Source organism: Strongylocentrotus purpuratus, unplaced genomic scaffold, assembly GCF_000002235.5.
Source record: "Strongylocentrotus purpuratus isolate Spur 01 unplaced genomic scaffold, Spur_5.0 spur5_scaffold_4, whole genome shotgun sequence".
Lineage (NCBI taxonomy): Eukaryota > Metazoa > Echinodermata > Echinoidea > Camarodonta > Strongylocentrotidae > Strongylocentrotus > Strongylocentrotus purpuratus.
In genome coordinates, this window is record NW_022145610.1 from 20,817,136 (window position 1) to 20,831,702 (window position 14,567).

The following is a 14,567-nucleotide window of genomic DNA, read 5'->3' on the forward strand; positions in this document are numbered from 1 at the left end:
AGGGAGGGAGGGATAATTATTAATCAATATTAAACCACTTCCCTTTTCGTGGCTTCCATCAAGGCCATTAGCCCAATACCATTTCTCTTACTATAGCGGCTGAAACTAAAATGAATTTAAGAGTGATAAAAATACCTAATTAGGACCTATAAATAATGTTCACATGTTCATATTGATATAGACTCTAGTGTACATAATGCAAATGCATTTATAACTTTGTGTTTCGGAAGTGACGTCATAATTGTTGTTTTGGCATACGAGGAAGGAATTCAGGGATCGGAAGAGGCTCTCTAAACAAGGTAATTTGTTTTGCGATTTAAACATTCTTCTGTTGTCTATATGTTTTCAGTTTTGAAACTTAAGTAGTAAGCATCGATTGTAATGCCTGGAGTAGCTCATTTTATAATTATTGCTGATGAATTTGATGTTTTTGTGTGCTTTTTTTTAAATGGTGAGTGAGTGAGCGTGGGAAAGTATTGTCGTGGACACGGGCGTGTTGCTTCAATGCGAAGGCACCGCAGCGGGCCAAGCGTGCAGCCTGCCAGGCACCTGCACGCAGCTCAGATACAGGGTCCGCTTGCAGCTCGCTTCATCAAGTTCATGTTGGGCGGCGCGGTCTCTGTATAACTCTTAAAGTAGACCTACACATAATACGCAGGCCTTTAATAGCCCTGTAATACAGCTAAATTGATTTAGACAATGTCATTAATGTAGTGGATCTAGACCAATTATTAAGAAAGATATGAGTGTTTGAAAAAATGAGATCACCAAACTAAGCTACCGCGTGCAAATCTCAAATCGGCAAATTGGTTACAACAGGATTGAGATGTACATGTACTAGCTATGTAGTCGACTCTAGGTCTAGATGTGGAAAAAATTCTCTCCCATTTCTCGTGTACAAAAATACCATATATTTCTATTTTTTCCTTGGCGCCTTCTTCCTCGGAGCACTACTCAAAATATGTTGCTGGTACAAACCTGGTAGCATATAATTAAAGGTTCTCTAAAAAGAATAGACGCCCCCGAGTCATAGTCTGGGGGAAAAATTACACTTTAGTCATTTTGTGTGTGGGAACAAATTGGATTACAATTGATGAATCAATTATACATTTGTTTTATTGTCAAAAGTCAAAGAAGAATACAAAATAAGAAAAGAAGAAGAAGGAGGAGGAGGAGGAGGGAGAAAGGAAAACAAAAAGAGGAGTAGATGAATGAGGGGGAGATGAACAAAGAAAGAGGAGAATTTGGAGGAGAAGAAGACATTAAGAAAAGGAAGAAAATTTAAACTTTAAATATAAGAATGAAAAAAATGCAAAAGCTGAACAGAAAGTACTCAATTATATTTGCAGCTAATGCCAGCTACAATGTAAAGTTGTACACTACAATGACTGACATGTAGATTGTAATTTAAATAAAGCCTTTTGAATCATCTATAACGCAAAAGTTGTAACTCAAAGGCTGTAAACCTTTTTTTTTTTTTTTTCATGAAGAATTCATGACTATTGGGTTACAACTGTGAAATTTCAATTTTGAATCACATTACTGTATGTGAATTAATTAATGATAAATACTAATGTATGGCCTTGATTTAGCCCCCCCCCCCCCAAAAAAAAAATTATAACCTGGGGTTCATAGCATTATTTTAATAATATCAATTGAATTGGTGTCATACAAATTGCTCCAAAATCAAATGGCTTTAACCGTTTTTTTTTACATCATTTATATTATACAAATATACACTGCCTTGAGAGGTTCTGGTTAAAACTATGCGCAAGATGTGACTCCAATAGTACGATTTGCTGAGGGGCGCAGCCCCGAAGCAATGTTTCTCATTGTGTGTAAACTAGTCTACAGTGAAACAATGCATAATATGAATGTACATCATGTATGTGCTATATTGTGCTTTTATCTGTGCAGGTAAAACTTGTATTAGAAGGCAGTGTATCAATGGTTGGTGTTTGGGTTAAAAGGAAAAGTGGCAGAACAGCGACCCATTTCACAAAGCCTTTTTTCAATGACAAATGACAAAAACCAATGACAAACCTGCAGATAACCAATCAGAAGTAAGGATTGCAGAAGCTTATAACAAAGACTGTCATTTGTCACTGATGACAGGTTTTGTGGGTCCCTGCTGTGTGTGTTCTTCAGGCCTCCTTCCCTGTGAAGATTCTAAGGCATGGATCAAAGAGAGCTAGATGTAGATGCTTCTCTTCCTTTGACTTTAGCCTAGGTGGAGAATGTGTGATGTGTTTGTAAAAAGATTTGTGTGGTATTACCATGAGATGGTTGTACAGGATGTTGAATTATTACAGAAGATGATTCATGCAGTAATAAGCCGATGACATCTGATTATTTCTTTAAAGACGTTCACTCACAAAAGCATGTACATGTACAGTGCCTGTATTTGCATGCACATGTACACTGTACAGTGTGTATGCATATAGTTGCTGCTTGCATACAACTTTTCTAACAACTATTTTTACAACATGTACCCTCTGATTGCCATACAGTACTTCTCCTTCTGGTATAGACTCTCTAATTTCAATACAGCATGTACATGTACATGTAAATCAGTGTAGCATAAATTAATTTCATGAACGCAATGACATTTCCCAAACTTTGGACAGAATTGTTATGAATAATATGAAGTCTTCTTTCAAATGGCATCACAAGTCATGTACTGTACAAACCGTCAAAACATGAAATATCAGTGCTCTGTAGAAATTTGTTAATTTTTGCTGGATAATGGTGCACTCTTCATGTAATTTATCTGTTTCCACTTTGCAGGTTACCGGGTTAGAAGTTCTTCAGTTTCTTCTCAGTTTGCCTGACCTTTCAACTCATCCAAGATGGCATCCGAAGGGGAAACGAACAACATTGGAATTAACTCCGACCTGGTCACCCTCAGACGATACCTCTCTATGGGCCAAACGAGTGGAACATACTACGTTGTTAACAAAGAACCCAAAGAGAATCCCCTTCCAGAATGCACTCAAACGATCCTCGAGGAAGGGCGTGGAGGGGACATTGTCAAAGAACTTGTAAGGTTTTCTAAGGCCGGGCACGTGCTCCATGAGGAATCCTACATGAAAGTATTGGTATGCGTTGCAAGGAGCAAGGACACGAGTGCCAAGAAGGCCGTCTATAATGAGCTGGGTCAGCTGTGCTCGACGGCGTCTGGACTCTTCCGGTTTGTGGACGGGGTGGAGAAAGGGGGAGAGGGGACAGGCTGGGGACGTATGCAGAGGAAGGCAATATGCAATTGGTATTGTAGTAAAGATGGTCAGGAGTTAGCCAGACTGGTGACAGGGTGCAAGCAACGGGGTGGATGGTCGCATCGAGATCTCATACGACTTGCTCATGTCAAACCACCCGCAGAAGGTGAGTTACAAACTATTAATATTTTGTTACGATATTTTGTTGTTCACTATTGTACTCTTACTTTTATGATATTTAAAGAAAAATATACCAAACATTGGACTTCTACTGACAGTTTATTTCTTCTTGTGAATATTCTTAGGCAGTCATTTGATTTTTGTTTGTAAATTAATCATTTATATTTTTATTTCCAGTCTTACATCTATGTTGATTGCCTAAGTTTTTTTAATAATTTGATATCAGATGCATGTTTTGAATCAAGATACGTTATGAACATGTCCCAAAATTACATTTGTAAAAGGACTTACCGGTAATCTTCCTGGTTGCTTCATGATATCTCTTTATAGAATACATGTACATGTACATTTTTTGTACATATATTTGATAATATGCAAGAATAGACTTTCAGTTTCATGCTGTCTCAAGTTTTGGGCCTATTTGGGGCAAAGTTGCAATGGGCCTTGTGCCTTGTAGTAGTTTGCATCACTAATACCGAAAGCGGTACTTTTTATGCCCGATTGGGCAATTCCATTCTTATGCTCATCTACATAGTACACACTAGGTTGTCTTGTGCGAATGCACATAATGTATTCTCTTCCACATGACACATGTTTTTCATGTTTCATGTTTGTGTCAACATGTCAGTTGTCACACAAATAGCAGCCCAAAATATCTTATCAATATTAAATAATCAATTAAACCACATGTAGGGTGTACATGTACATGTATGTACCATTGTTTAAAGAATCAAGCCTGCTACAGAAAATTGATTGGTTACATTTTCCTCATGTTTTGTACATTCAATGTAGGCTTGTTCGAATGAAAATGAAAATTATGTTATAATTTTTAAGGATCAATAGGCCATTTTCGTAAGGTAACCAAATTTAATGCATACATGTAGGTCTTTGTGAGGTGTCTCAATACAAATTATTTCATTCACCTGATAAAAATAATAGTATTTCAATAGTCAGCATGCAAACTGCATATAGTGCTGCTAGGTAGGTCAAGCCATTATGTTTGTCCTACCTGGCAACAACTAATGTATGCAGTTCAAATTCTGTATGAAATGTATGAGATGGATGTAACCCAGGTACACATTGACAGACAATAAGAAACTAGAAATGTCATTTTCCCAAATGGTGACACCTTTATCCCCTCCTCTCAACCACAGCATGCTTCACATACCAGCATGTCTTAGTGATGAAGGGAGGGAATCTTTATTCTGGAGTGCGACCATTTCACTCAGACTCTCTTCCAAATAGACATTGGGAATTGTGTGCAATATTTCTTGAAGCAGCGTTTACATGTGAGATAGGGGAGAAGGCTGGGGAGGGGGAGGAAGGGAGGGGTATGGAGGGAGGGAGGGAGGGGCAGGATACTTGATAGTGTAGAAAACTAAAAATACCAGTAACAATTTTTCTGGGGCTTTCATGTTCAGCCAGCCAGAAAGCAAGTGTTCTCACTGTTCTTTATTATATATTTTTGTTTTGTTTTTTGTTTTGTTGCAGTAACAGCACTTCAATATTTTTTAAAAATAATATTAGTTTACACAAGATTTTCCCTTAGCCCCTAACTTAATGTTATTTTTTTCCCCTTCAAGTTCTTTACCTAATGCAAGTAATGTTCCATGCCTTGCTACATGCAACATTCATGATGACACATAATATACCAGCATGGGGTCATGTACAGTGAGGCCTCCATAATGGCCAGTACTTTGTTTTAAAATTTGAGACAAACTCGCCTTGAATATATCTGGTTCATACCAATATGTGTCCATGTGCCTATGTACAACTGTATTGTATGGACATCTTTCAATATATCTGCATTAATCTGAAAATGGTGTTCAGTTGATACGTTTTTATGATGTATAAATTCTTCTCTTTTATCATTCAGACTTTTAAGAAAGGCACCAAAAGTACCCAAATTTGATGTAGTGGTCTAATATGGTTTTACACAAATTTTACAATTCATGAATTGTTTGACCAGAAACTGTATTATTATTATTATAGAACAAAATAATGAAATGACCCCATACACATACACAGGCGCGTACGCAGGGGGGGGGGGGGGGGGGGTTTGGGGGATAAACCCCCCCTTTGGAAATTTGTTGTGTGTAAACCCCCTAAAAAAAACCTAAAACCCCCCCCCCCCCCTTTTGGATTTTTTTTTTTTTTTTTTTTTTTTTTTTTATTAAAAAAAAAAAAAAAAAAAAAAAATTATTCCCATGGCCGACCTAAAAAAGGTGACTTTACCCCCCCCCCCCAACGGAGCAAAATGTCAAATTTCCAAATTTCGAGACCAAAAAAAAAAAAAAAAGTGTCCTCTTACCCCCCCCCCCCCCCCCCCCCCCCCCCCCCCCCCCCCCCCCCCGCTTATTCAGCGGTCGGCTGAGTCGTTGCGATTTTTTTGGGACCAAAAAAAAAAAAAAATGTGTCCTCTTACCCCCCCCCCCCCCCCCCCCCCCCCCCCCCCCCCCCCCCCCCCCCCCCCCTCCCCCCCGCTTATTCAGCGGCTGGCTGAGTCGTTGCGAAATTTTCGGACCGATTTATAAATGTTAAAACCCCCCCTTGAAAAAATCCTGCGTACGCGCCTGCACATACATGTATATTGTGTGCATTGATGAATTAAATAAATTATTTTATTGGAGTACAGATACATGTACACTGTACATGTACAGTACATAGACAAGAATATTAGAGTAAAGATACAGAAATTTTGTTTTCCACTGGTGTTACCTACATGGAATACATATTAATTATGCAAAGATGGTATGGTATTCTTTGCTAAAAGCCAGAAGGGCATTAACAGATCATAAAATATGAATCAATATGTATCAGAAAATCAAATTAAAGATAAACTCCAGTACTGGTAAAAAAAAAAAATTAATTCTCACAGAATCAAACAAAACTTACACTGAATGTTCAAAATTACAAATAAATGACATGTGCCAAACAATTTTGGAAGAAAATGTATATTGGCTGAGTAATGAGCATAGAAAGACAAGGAAATCAAGGTAGTACTAGCCCTGACACCATGTGTGTTGTCCCATATATAGCTTTCTATGTGAGTGCTTGTTACTTAACCAAGACTCGGTCAAATTTATTATGATTTTGATGACTCCAGAACCTTGCAGTGCACACCAATACTTACATGCTACATGATCAACTGTTTCTGATCCTTTCACACCTTTTCTTTCACAATGCAATCGCATTACCAGCACTAAAGTTTATCTTTAAGCACTGATTTGATTTTGTTTCCCCTTCTTTGATTTGTCACTAGGTTCAGGCACAGCTATTGTGTTGAAGTACATCATGCGTGGGTTGAAGAACGTCTTGGAGTCCCACCCCAGCGAGGGGGCGGACGACAGCACCCGGGCCTTGACGGAGTTCCTCAGGGATGTAGATGGTCTCCGTAAGGAGGAGGACTTGGAGAGAGTCGCAGGCCTGGTAGAGAAACACAAACTCTCGCCAGAACATCTTCCTACCAAGAGCCTCAAATCAAAAGATGTAAGTGGGAAACTAGCAGATCATCTTTAAAATATTTAACTGTACCGGTACTGACTAAAAAAAAATATTTCCTCCAATTGTCGATTTGTCTCTCTCTCTTTCTTTCTCTCCTTACTTCTTTTTCTTAGTCTCCTCACCTGTTTCTTACTTCTTACTTCATTCTTTCCACTATCATCTTGATTCCCTCTTCTCAAACTCTCCCTTTCTCCTACATTCCTTCTACATGTACAGTGTACATGTACTCTCTTTTTTTTGCTCTATCTCTCAGTGCAATAAATGTGAACCTAATTTGACCCTGTTTTAAAGGAAACCAAAACCTTCATACTAAGTTACTTATATTGTAAAGTTTAAGATATTTGAAAAATATCAGTGAAAATTTGAACAAAATCGGGCAAGGAATAAGGAAGTAAGAGCTTTTTTAAATTACTAGTCACTAGAGGGCGGTATTCAATTTGATGACATCATCTGTGGACAACCCTCCATGCCTTTTGTACATAAAATTTTATGTTTTTCCTTCTTTCTTGTGATTGAGATAATGTACTCCCCTGAAAGCAAGATATAGAATGCAAAATGATATTCTACTTCACATGTTATGAAGTCGGATCAAGAACACAAATAAATACGAAGAAAACAAAAAAATTGTGAAATTATATGTACAAAAGGCATGGAGAGTTGTTCACAGATGATGTCATCAAATTGAATACTGCCCTCTAGTGACTAGTAATTTAAAAAAGCTCTTACTTCCTTATTCCTTGCCCGATTTTGTTCAAATTTTCACTGATATTTTTCAAATATCTTAAACTTTACAATAAAAGTAACTTTAATAGTATGAAGGTAATTACTTTGATTGCTGTATTGTTTTGATATTGAATATGTTCACATTGTGTACAATAGGCTAGTGTACAACTGTGTATCTTGCACTGTTGCATACAGTACTTGCATATTCTTCCTATAATCATCAAAACAATTGTATTATGGTCCATTGTAGTTTGAAATTGCTATGTTGAGAGTGTTCAGGATGGCAAGAAATATAGAACATTCAGAAATACAACTGAAGTTGAACAGCCATAATGTAGAATGCTCAATGGATAAAACATGTACATCTATATGTACATGTTGCCATGGTGGTATTAGAAAATGAAAATTATTTAGACTGAAAAAATGATAGAAATGTAGAATATCCTAGTCTGTCTAAAGGTTGGATCCTGAAGTAATTGCTTTGTTTATGTTCATGGCTATGCACCTGTTGTGCCTTTTCAAAAACTCTGTAATACCAGGGGGGTATTTTACAAAGATCCTTAAAGTCAAACTTAACTCTAAGTTGGACTTAAAAATTATGGAGAGCCATTTGTAGCCTTAAAATGAAATATATTCAAAATCGAAAATTCAAGTATTTTAGATTTTTTATAAATTCTACATCAAGAACATGAAATCTCCTTGATAATAGAAAATATGAATGATCTGAATCAACATTTTATGTCTTTTAAAAAACTTTTACAAAATATTTTCATAAATGCGAATGGCTTTCCATAACTGTTAAGTCCAAATTAGAGATAAGTTCCAACTTTGGATCTTTGTGAAACACCCCCATATGTTGTAACATATATTGTTTACAATACATATAATCTACACAGGTATGGAAAGCCCTAGTCCCTCACTTGTCGGTCCAGTCCCTACTGGATAACATCGTGAGACTAGCCTCAATGGGTCTATTCAAACCTAAGAGTCCCGAGGTCGACGTGATATGCAGGCGATTGCAGACTCCCAGCGCTCTGTCAGAATCGCACGTTCATCCGTTCAGTGTGCTGATGGCGCAACGTATCTACCGCTCCAAGAAGGTGGAGAAGACCAAGGCCCACTGGGAGATCAACAAGGAACTAATGAAAGCCCTGACAGAAGCTTACCATAAAGCCTTTGAGGTGAGTTGAGTTTGAGTTTGAGTTTGAGTTTGAGTTTGAGTTTTGAGTTTGAGTTCATTGGTTTCACATTTCAGATCTAGATATAATACAGATAGATAACAAAATAAACATAAAAGACATACGGTATTGTTTCATGATTTAAAAAAATGATTATAGTAATTGACAAATTAATCAGACTACAAAGTTACATATCATCAAATTTGTTTGACAACTAATATCATTTAAAGGAAAAGAAAAGTATAAACTGTGATGATTGTTTAGAGAGAAATGGAAGGTCTAATGGTCACTTCTTTAGTCTTCCTTTAAACCTATCCGAGTTTGAACCACGTTCTGTCTTTGGGATAGTAACATACCATGGACTTAAAGTTTCTAAATTTTGATTCTTTGTTTATATTTCCTTTGTGGGAACTGAAGATGCATCATCTGTATTTCTGTTTCAGGAAGAAATTGCTATCATTTGTCCAAACATATATGGTACAATATTTGATTTCTTTGGCAAGATTTGCCACCCAAGGCAGGAAAGGGTTCGATTCCTATTTTGTTCTGATGGTTTAGCTGCACAATGAAAACATGGACAAAAAAGGTTTTAGTGTGACCCTTGTTACCTTACCCTTCATTCATCCAATTTGTTTTCTTCACTCTTTCTCTTTCAAGGCTTTTAAAGAAAATGTTGATTTTTCTCTGAGATGTCTTTTTAAAGGTCTATAGAGTACTGAAGCTCTGACATCATAAAAATCTATTTATGGAATTTCTCAATTTTTTCTTCATTTTCCGAAAGAGCATGAAAAATAATGTCCAAATGTCGAAAACCAATTGAATTGTATTGGCTGAGATATGACCATCTGAATAAATAGATATCCTTATAGGAACTCAGTGGTATATCGCTCTGGCTCGTAATGTTATGGACCAGAGCAATATAACACTGAGTTCCCATAGGAAATCTGTTTATTCAGATGGTCAGTTCCGAAGTTAGGACATTATTTTTGATGCTCTTTCGGAAAATGAAGACAAAATTGAGAAATTCCAAAAATAGATTTTAGATGATGTCACACTTCACCACTCTATTATGCCTTCCTAATCTAAATCACTCTCTACTCCGTGCATTCTTTTTTCCTGCTGTCCTTAGGTCTCGGAAAAAACAGGCAAGCGTTATCTTCTGGCCGTAGACGTCAGTTCATCGATGGCCCTGAGCGGTGTGAACGGCACCAGGAACATCGCCGCTAGAGAGGCTGCCGCCACCATAGCCATGATGATCGCTAAGAAAGAAGAAGATAGTCGTGTCATGGGCTTCACTTCAGAACTCAAGGAGATCCCCATCACTGCTAACATGAAGCTAGAAGATGCCGTCAAGAAGATGGGAGAGGTTTGTATATTTCATTTATTTCATTTATTTTTCATTTATTTACAGTTAAAGATACTATCTCCCTTTTGCAGCCAACATCAAATTCTGTTGAACTTTGCAGGATTTATGAATATGTCATATATGTCCTATCTGTGAAATTTAAACGTTAGCAGTGTCCTAATATTCAAATTATGCAAGGAAACCTGTTTACCTTCTAGACTTCACTGTCAGACACTATTGAGTGACTGACTGGCTTTTTTTCTTCTTTTAATAACATACATAAAATGAGCTGTAAAGGGTCATGATCATTTGTCTACATCAATAACCCACTTCTTGTATATGGCCAAAATTAAACTGATTGAATATTTGCGCAGCATAAAATATACGACCATTCGGTACAATGGTCTGAAAATCAGACTATTACTTACTGGCTCTATAGCTCTGAAGTCGATTCGACAACTAATAGTCATTCTTTTCCCACTTAAAGACATTTTCAAGCCCCCCCCCCCTTTTTTTTAGGGAAGTTCTAAATTAGTATTATCTTTCAAATGCCGATGGAATTTAACCTTTTCATTTTTTTGGCCTGCAAATGGGACATAGTACCTTTAACAATTTAATCATTCATAACCTCACCAAGTATGTGAAAAAGATGATTTGCCCCAATTTATGTATTTTGAGAATGTGGCATATATCAAATCTTACATCTAATAGTATTAAAAAAAGGCCCTGATTCAACCAGTCCAGCTTTCACTCTTGAGTTACAAAGAGCACAAAAAGCATGAAATTTACAAGGAGTATGAATAATTCTGTTGTTAGGCTAAGAACTAAATTATTCATACCCTTACCAAAGCTTGTAATTTTTTAAGTACCGGTATGTGAAAAATTGATTCCAGAAATTCAACCTATGATTCTTGAGTTATAAAAAAACCCCAAAAAAACTGTCCAATTAACAAGGGGTATTAATAATTCAGTCGTTAAATGTAGCTTTAACTTTTTTATTTTCTAAAATTTCCATCAATTTGATACAGCTTTCGATGGGTCAAACAGACTTTGCTCAACCGATGCTCTGGGCAGTTAAGAACAAGATCGCTGTGGATCAGTTCATCATGTGCACAGACTGCGAGACCTTCAACGGCGATGTCTCGGCGGCCGACGCCCTCGCTCAGTACCGCCAGGCCATGAAGATCGATGCCAAGGTTGCCATCGTTGCCATGACGTCCAACAGCTTCTCCATGGCAAACGCAGATGACCAAAGCATGCTGGATATAGCAGGCTTCAATGGCCATGCGGCCAAACTCTTACAAAGCATGGCGCTGAATTTTCAGTGATGCATGTTATATAGTTCAAAGAGTGCAACAATATTTATTATTATTATCATTATGTCTTGATGCTTTGATGTATGTCATTCTATTGCGATGGTGGCACACAAAAGATATCTTCCTGTGGTGCTACTGGCAGGAGACCACACGTTACCTGGGGGGCGTTTCACAAAACTTGTCATCAGTGAAAAATGACAGTTTTTGTTATAAGCTACTGAAATCCTTGCATCTGATTGGTTATCAGCAGATTTGTCGCTGATTTTTGTCATTTGTCATTGAAAAAAGGCTTTGTGAAACGGGTCCCAGATCTACTCCATTTGGGTTCACATTTATTGCTATGCCAATCTAATACAAAGAGTACCGGTAACAATGTTAAAATCAGTCTATCCAAGTTTGTCATTTTTTTGCAATGAAATGAAGCAAGTTTACATAAATGTACTGTGCAGTCAATTACTCTTGAATCTATTTTATACAGAATATCACTGTATTAAGAGATGAATTTTCACATGAACTTATCCCATTTTTTTCTCTTTTTTTTTTCTGTGTTTATTTCAAAATTGGAATAATGAATTGCTTATTGCCACTGAATTGAGTTGTTGAAATGTACTACCGGTAATCTACATTTCCTTGATCCATGCTTAAGCTCCTCATTATATTGTGGACAATCTCTTACCTGAGAAGCTACAATTAAATTTGAAATCAGTATTATAAGATGAAATCTATTTTTAGATGTGATGAGATCATATGAATAGAAATTCCTGAACCATATTAGTTTCATACTTGTAATTCAACAACAAACACAAGTGTGGAGAAAAGATAGGTTACTCTCACTCGACTATCATGGTGATGGTTTAGATGCTATCATTTCTCTTGGATGCCAAAGTACTTCTTTCTTTTTATTGCAACCTGCTGCAAAGTGGGGAATCTTTTGTCTTCTTATTGACTTATACGCTTCAGTTTCCTGAAACGAATTGATTTGTTACATCTGTGGCCAAAATTCTCAACGACAAAAAAGACACACAAACAAGGGATTTCAACAAACCGTTTTTTATGTTACTCATAATTTATTAGTATATTACCTTGATCCTTTGGTGTTTTTATTGGGAGGAGGGGGAAGGGGGTTGACAAAATTATGCAGTCTCAATTCAAGACCCTAGTTGATTTTAACATTGAATGAATTTTTCTCGATTTCAATGTTTCCCAATTTAACACCCTCACAATGTACATGTATGATGCAAGAACCATAACAGTAATATTGAAGATGGTAAATAGTATAGTATTATATTATTGCTATCATTATGATGATGATTATTATATTTTTTTAAATTATACATGTATTCTACAAATGCAAGTAGAACTGTTTTGGTATAATATGGAAGGTCTCATGAAATCAACTTGAATAATTTTGCAGAGAGGCATTATAAATAAGACATTCGACCCTCATTCCCAACTTTTAAGATACACATCCCGGATACTGACCTAACATGCTTTTTTTGTGTGCCAATGAATAGAGAGTTGTGGTTGTGGTCGATTCTACCGGTAAGCCGAAAAGTATATTGTGCCTTGTTTTGGTCAAGAAGATTTGTCAAAATATAATTCCATTTTTTTAATTTGGCTGTGCCAAGGAAGTGGATTGCTGTTTTTGAAAGTTATCTAATTTACTGTTGCATACACAGTTTTGAATAATTGACCAAAACATTTGAATTTCGTGGTCCTATTTAAAAAATTTGGATTGACGTAAAATAAAATAATGCAATTAGATTGGGCATTTTTTTTCAACTTTGAAAAACCTTTATGTAAATGATTTTTTATTAAATGATGCAGTACTTTTAATGTGTTTACTGCAAATGATAATTTTTAAAATTGCAGTAGCCTGTGTATAGTTGTTTGATATACTTGTAGATATTGTGTTTTTATTGCGGCATTATGTTTGCATGATTGATAATCAAGTTTCTAAATCTTAACCTTATAAATGAAGTAAAGTACATGTACGTTTGTAATTCAAGTAAATTATGCATGCAGGAATAGCCTGATGTCAGGTAAAGTTGATAAGTTAATCTACCAGTAATTTAACTTCTCTATAGAGGGAGTGTATGAGATATCGGTAATCCTACATTTTAAAACGCTTTTAAAAAGATATGCTGCAAGTTTGATGAAGAGTTTGTTATTTGTGTAGTACACAACTCACCTACATGTAGCAGAGACATATATTCACCAAGCATAAATCTTGTATTTAAAGATAAAGTTAAGTACTGGTCATGTGATTGCATTGTGAAAAAAAAGGTGTGGAATGGATCAGAAAAATTTGATCATGTAGCATGTAAGTATTGGTGTGTACTGCAAGGTTCTGGAGTCATCAAAATCATAATAAATTTGGCCCAGCCTTGGTAAAGGAACAAGCACTTTACACTGAAAGATGTGGGTCTACACAAATGTTGTCGGGCCTACTTACCTTGATTTCCTTATCTTTTTATGCTCATTACTCAGCCAGTATACATTTTCTACCAAAATGGTTTGGCAAATGACAATTTGTAATCTTGAACATTCGGTGTCAGTTTCGTTTGATTCCGTGAGAGTTCATTTTCTTTTTTTTACCGGGGGGGGGGGGGGGGGATGTTTCACAAAGATCCTAAGTTGAACTTATCTCTAAGTTGGACTTAACATTTATGGAAAGCCGTTAGCATCGATGAAAATATTTTGTAAAAGTTATTGTAAAAGTTATTTTAAAAGGCATAAAATTTTGATTCAACTCATTTGTATTTTCTATAATATCAAGGAGATAGCATGTTCTTGATGTGGAATGTATAAAGTCTAAAATACTTGACTTTTTGCTTTTGAACATATTTTATATTAAGGTTACAAATGGCTCTCCATAATTTTTAAGTCCAACTTAAATTTAAGTTCGACTTAAAATCTTTGTGAAACACCCCCCAGATCTCACGTATGCTATGACCATGCAATCTGCAAGACTCAATATTTTGAGGAGATCAATCACTTTAATTCTGGAGGGATTCAATCCATCCTACGTTTCTAATGTACAATTTGTAAGAGGATAATGTATCTTGATATTGCATTATCATTAAATATATATGCAAATATAAGT

The 14,567-nt window shown here is 36.3% G+C and overlaps 1 protein-coding gene across 1 annotated transcript; it reads left to right on the forward strand.

Annotated features, from left to right (window-relative positions):
- The first annotated feature begins 248 nt into the window (after nucleotides 1–248).
- LOC115929206 (60 kDa SS-A/Ro ribonucleoprotein-like) lies at nucleotides 249–13,897 on the forward strand. The gene is made up of 6 exons (XM_030997723.1): nucleotides 249–299; nucleotides 2,788–3,381; nucleotides 6,658–6,884; nucleotides 8,519–8,803; nucleotides 9,930–10,166; nucleotides 11,174–13,897. Exons 2-6 carry the CDS (start codon nucleotides 2,850–2,852, stop codon nucleotides 11,471–11,473), a joined length of 1,581 nt encoding a protein of 526 aa, XP_030853583.1. The 5' UTR covers nucleotides 249–299; nucleotides 2,788–2,849; the 3' UTR covers nucleotides 11,474–13,897.
- The last annotated feature ends 670 nt before the right edge of the window (nucleotides 13,898–14,567 follow it).

Coding starts and splice junctions, on each gene's coding strand:
- LOC115929206 (XM_030997723.1), top strand. CDS start 2,850: ATGGCATCCGAAGGGGAAACGAACAACATTGGAATTAACTCCGACCTG. Junction 8,804..9,929: donor CTTACCATAAAGCCTTTGAG/GTGAGTTGAGTT, acceptor TGCTGTCCTTAG/GTCTCGGAAAAAACAGGCAA. Junction 10,167..11,173: donor CCGTCAAGAAGATGGGAGAG/GTTTGTATATTT, acceptor AATTTGATACAG/CTTTCGATGGGTCAAACAGA.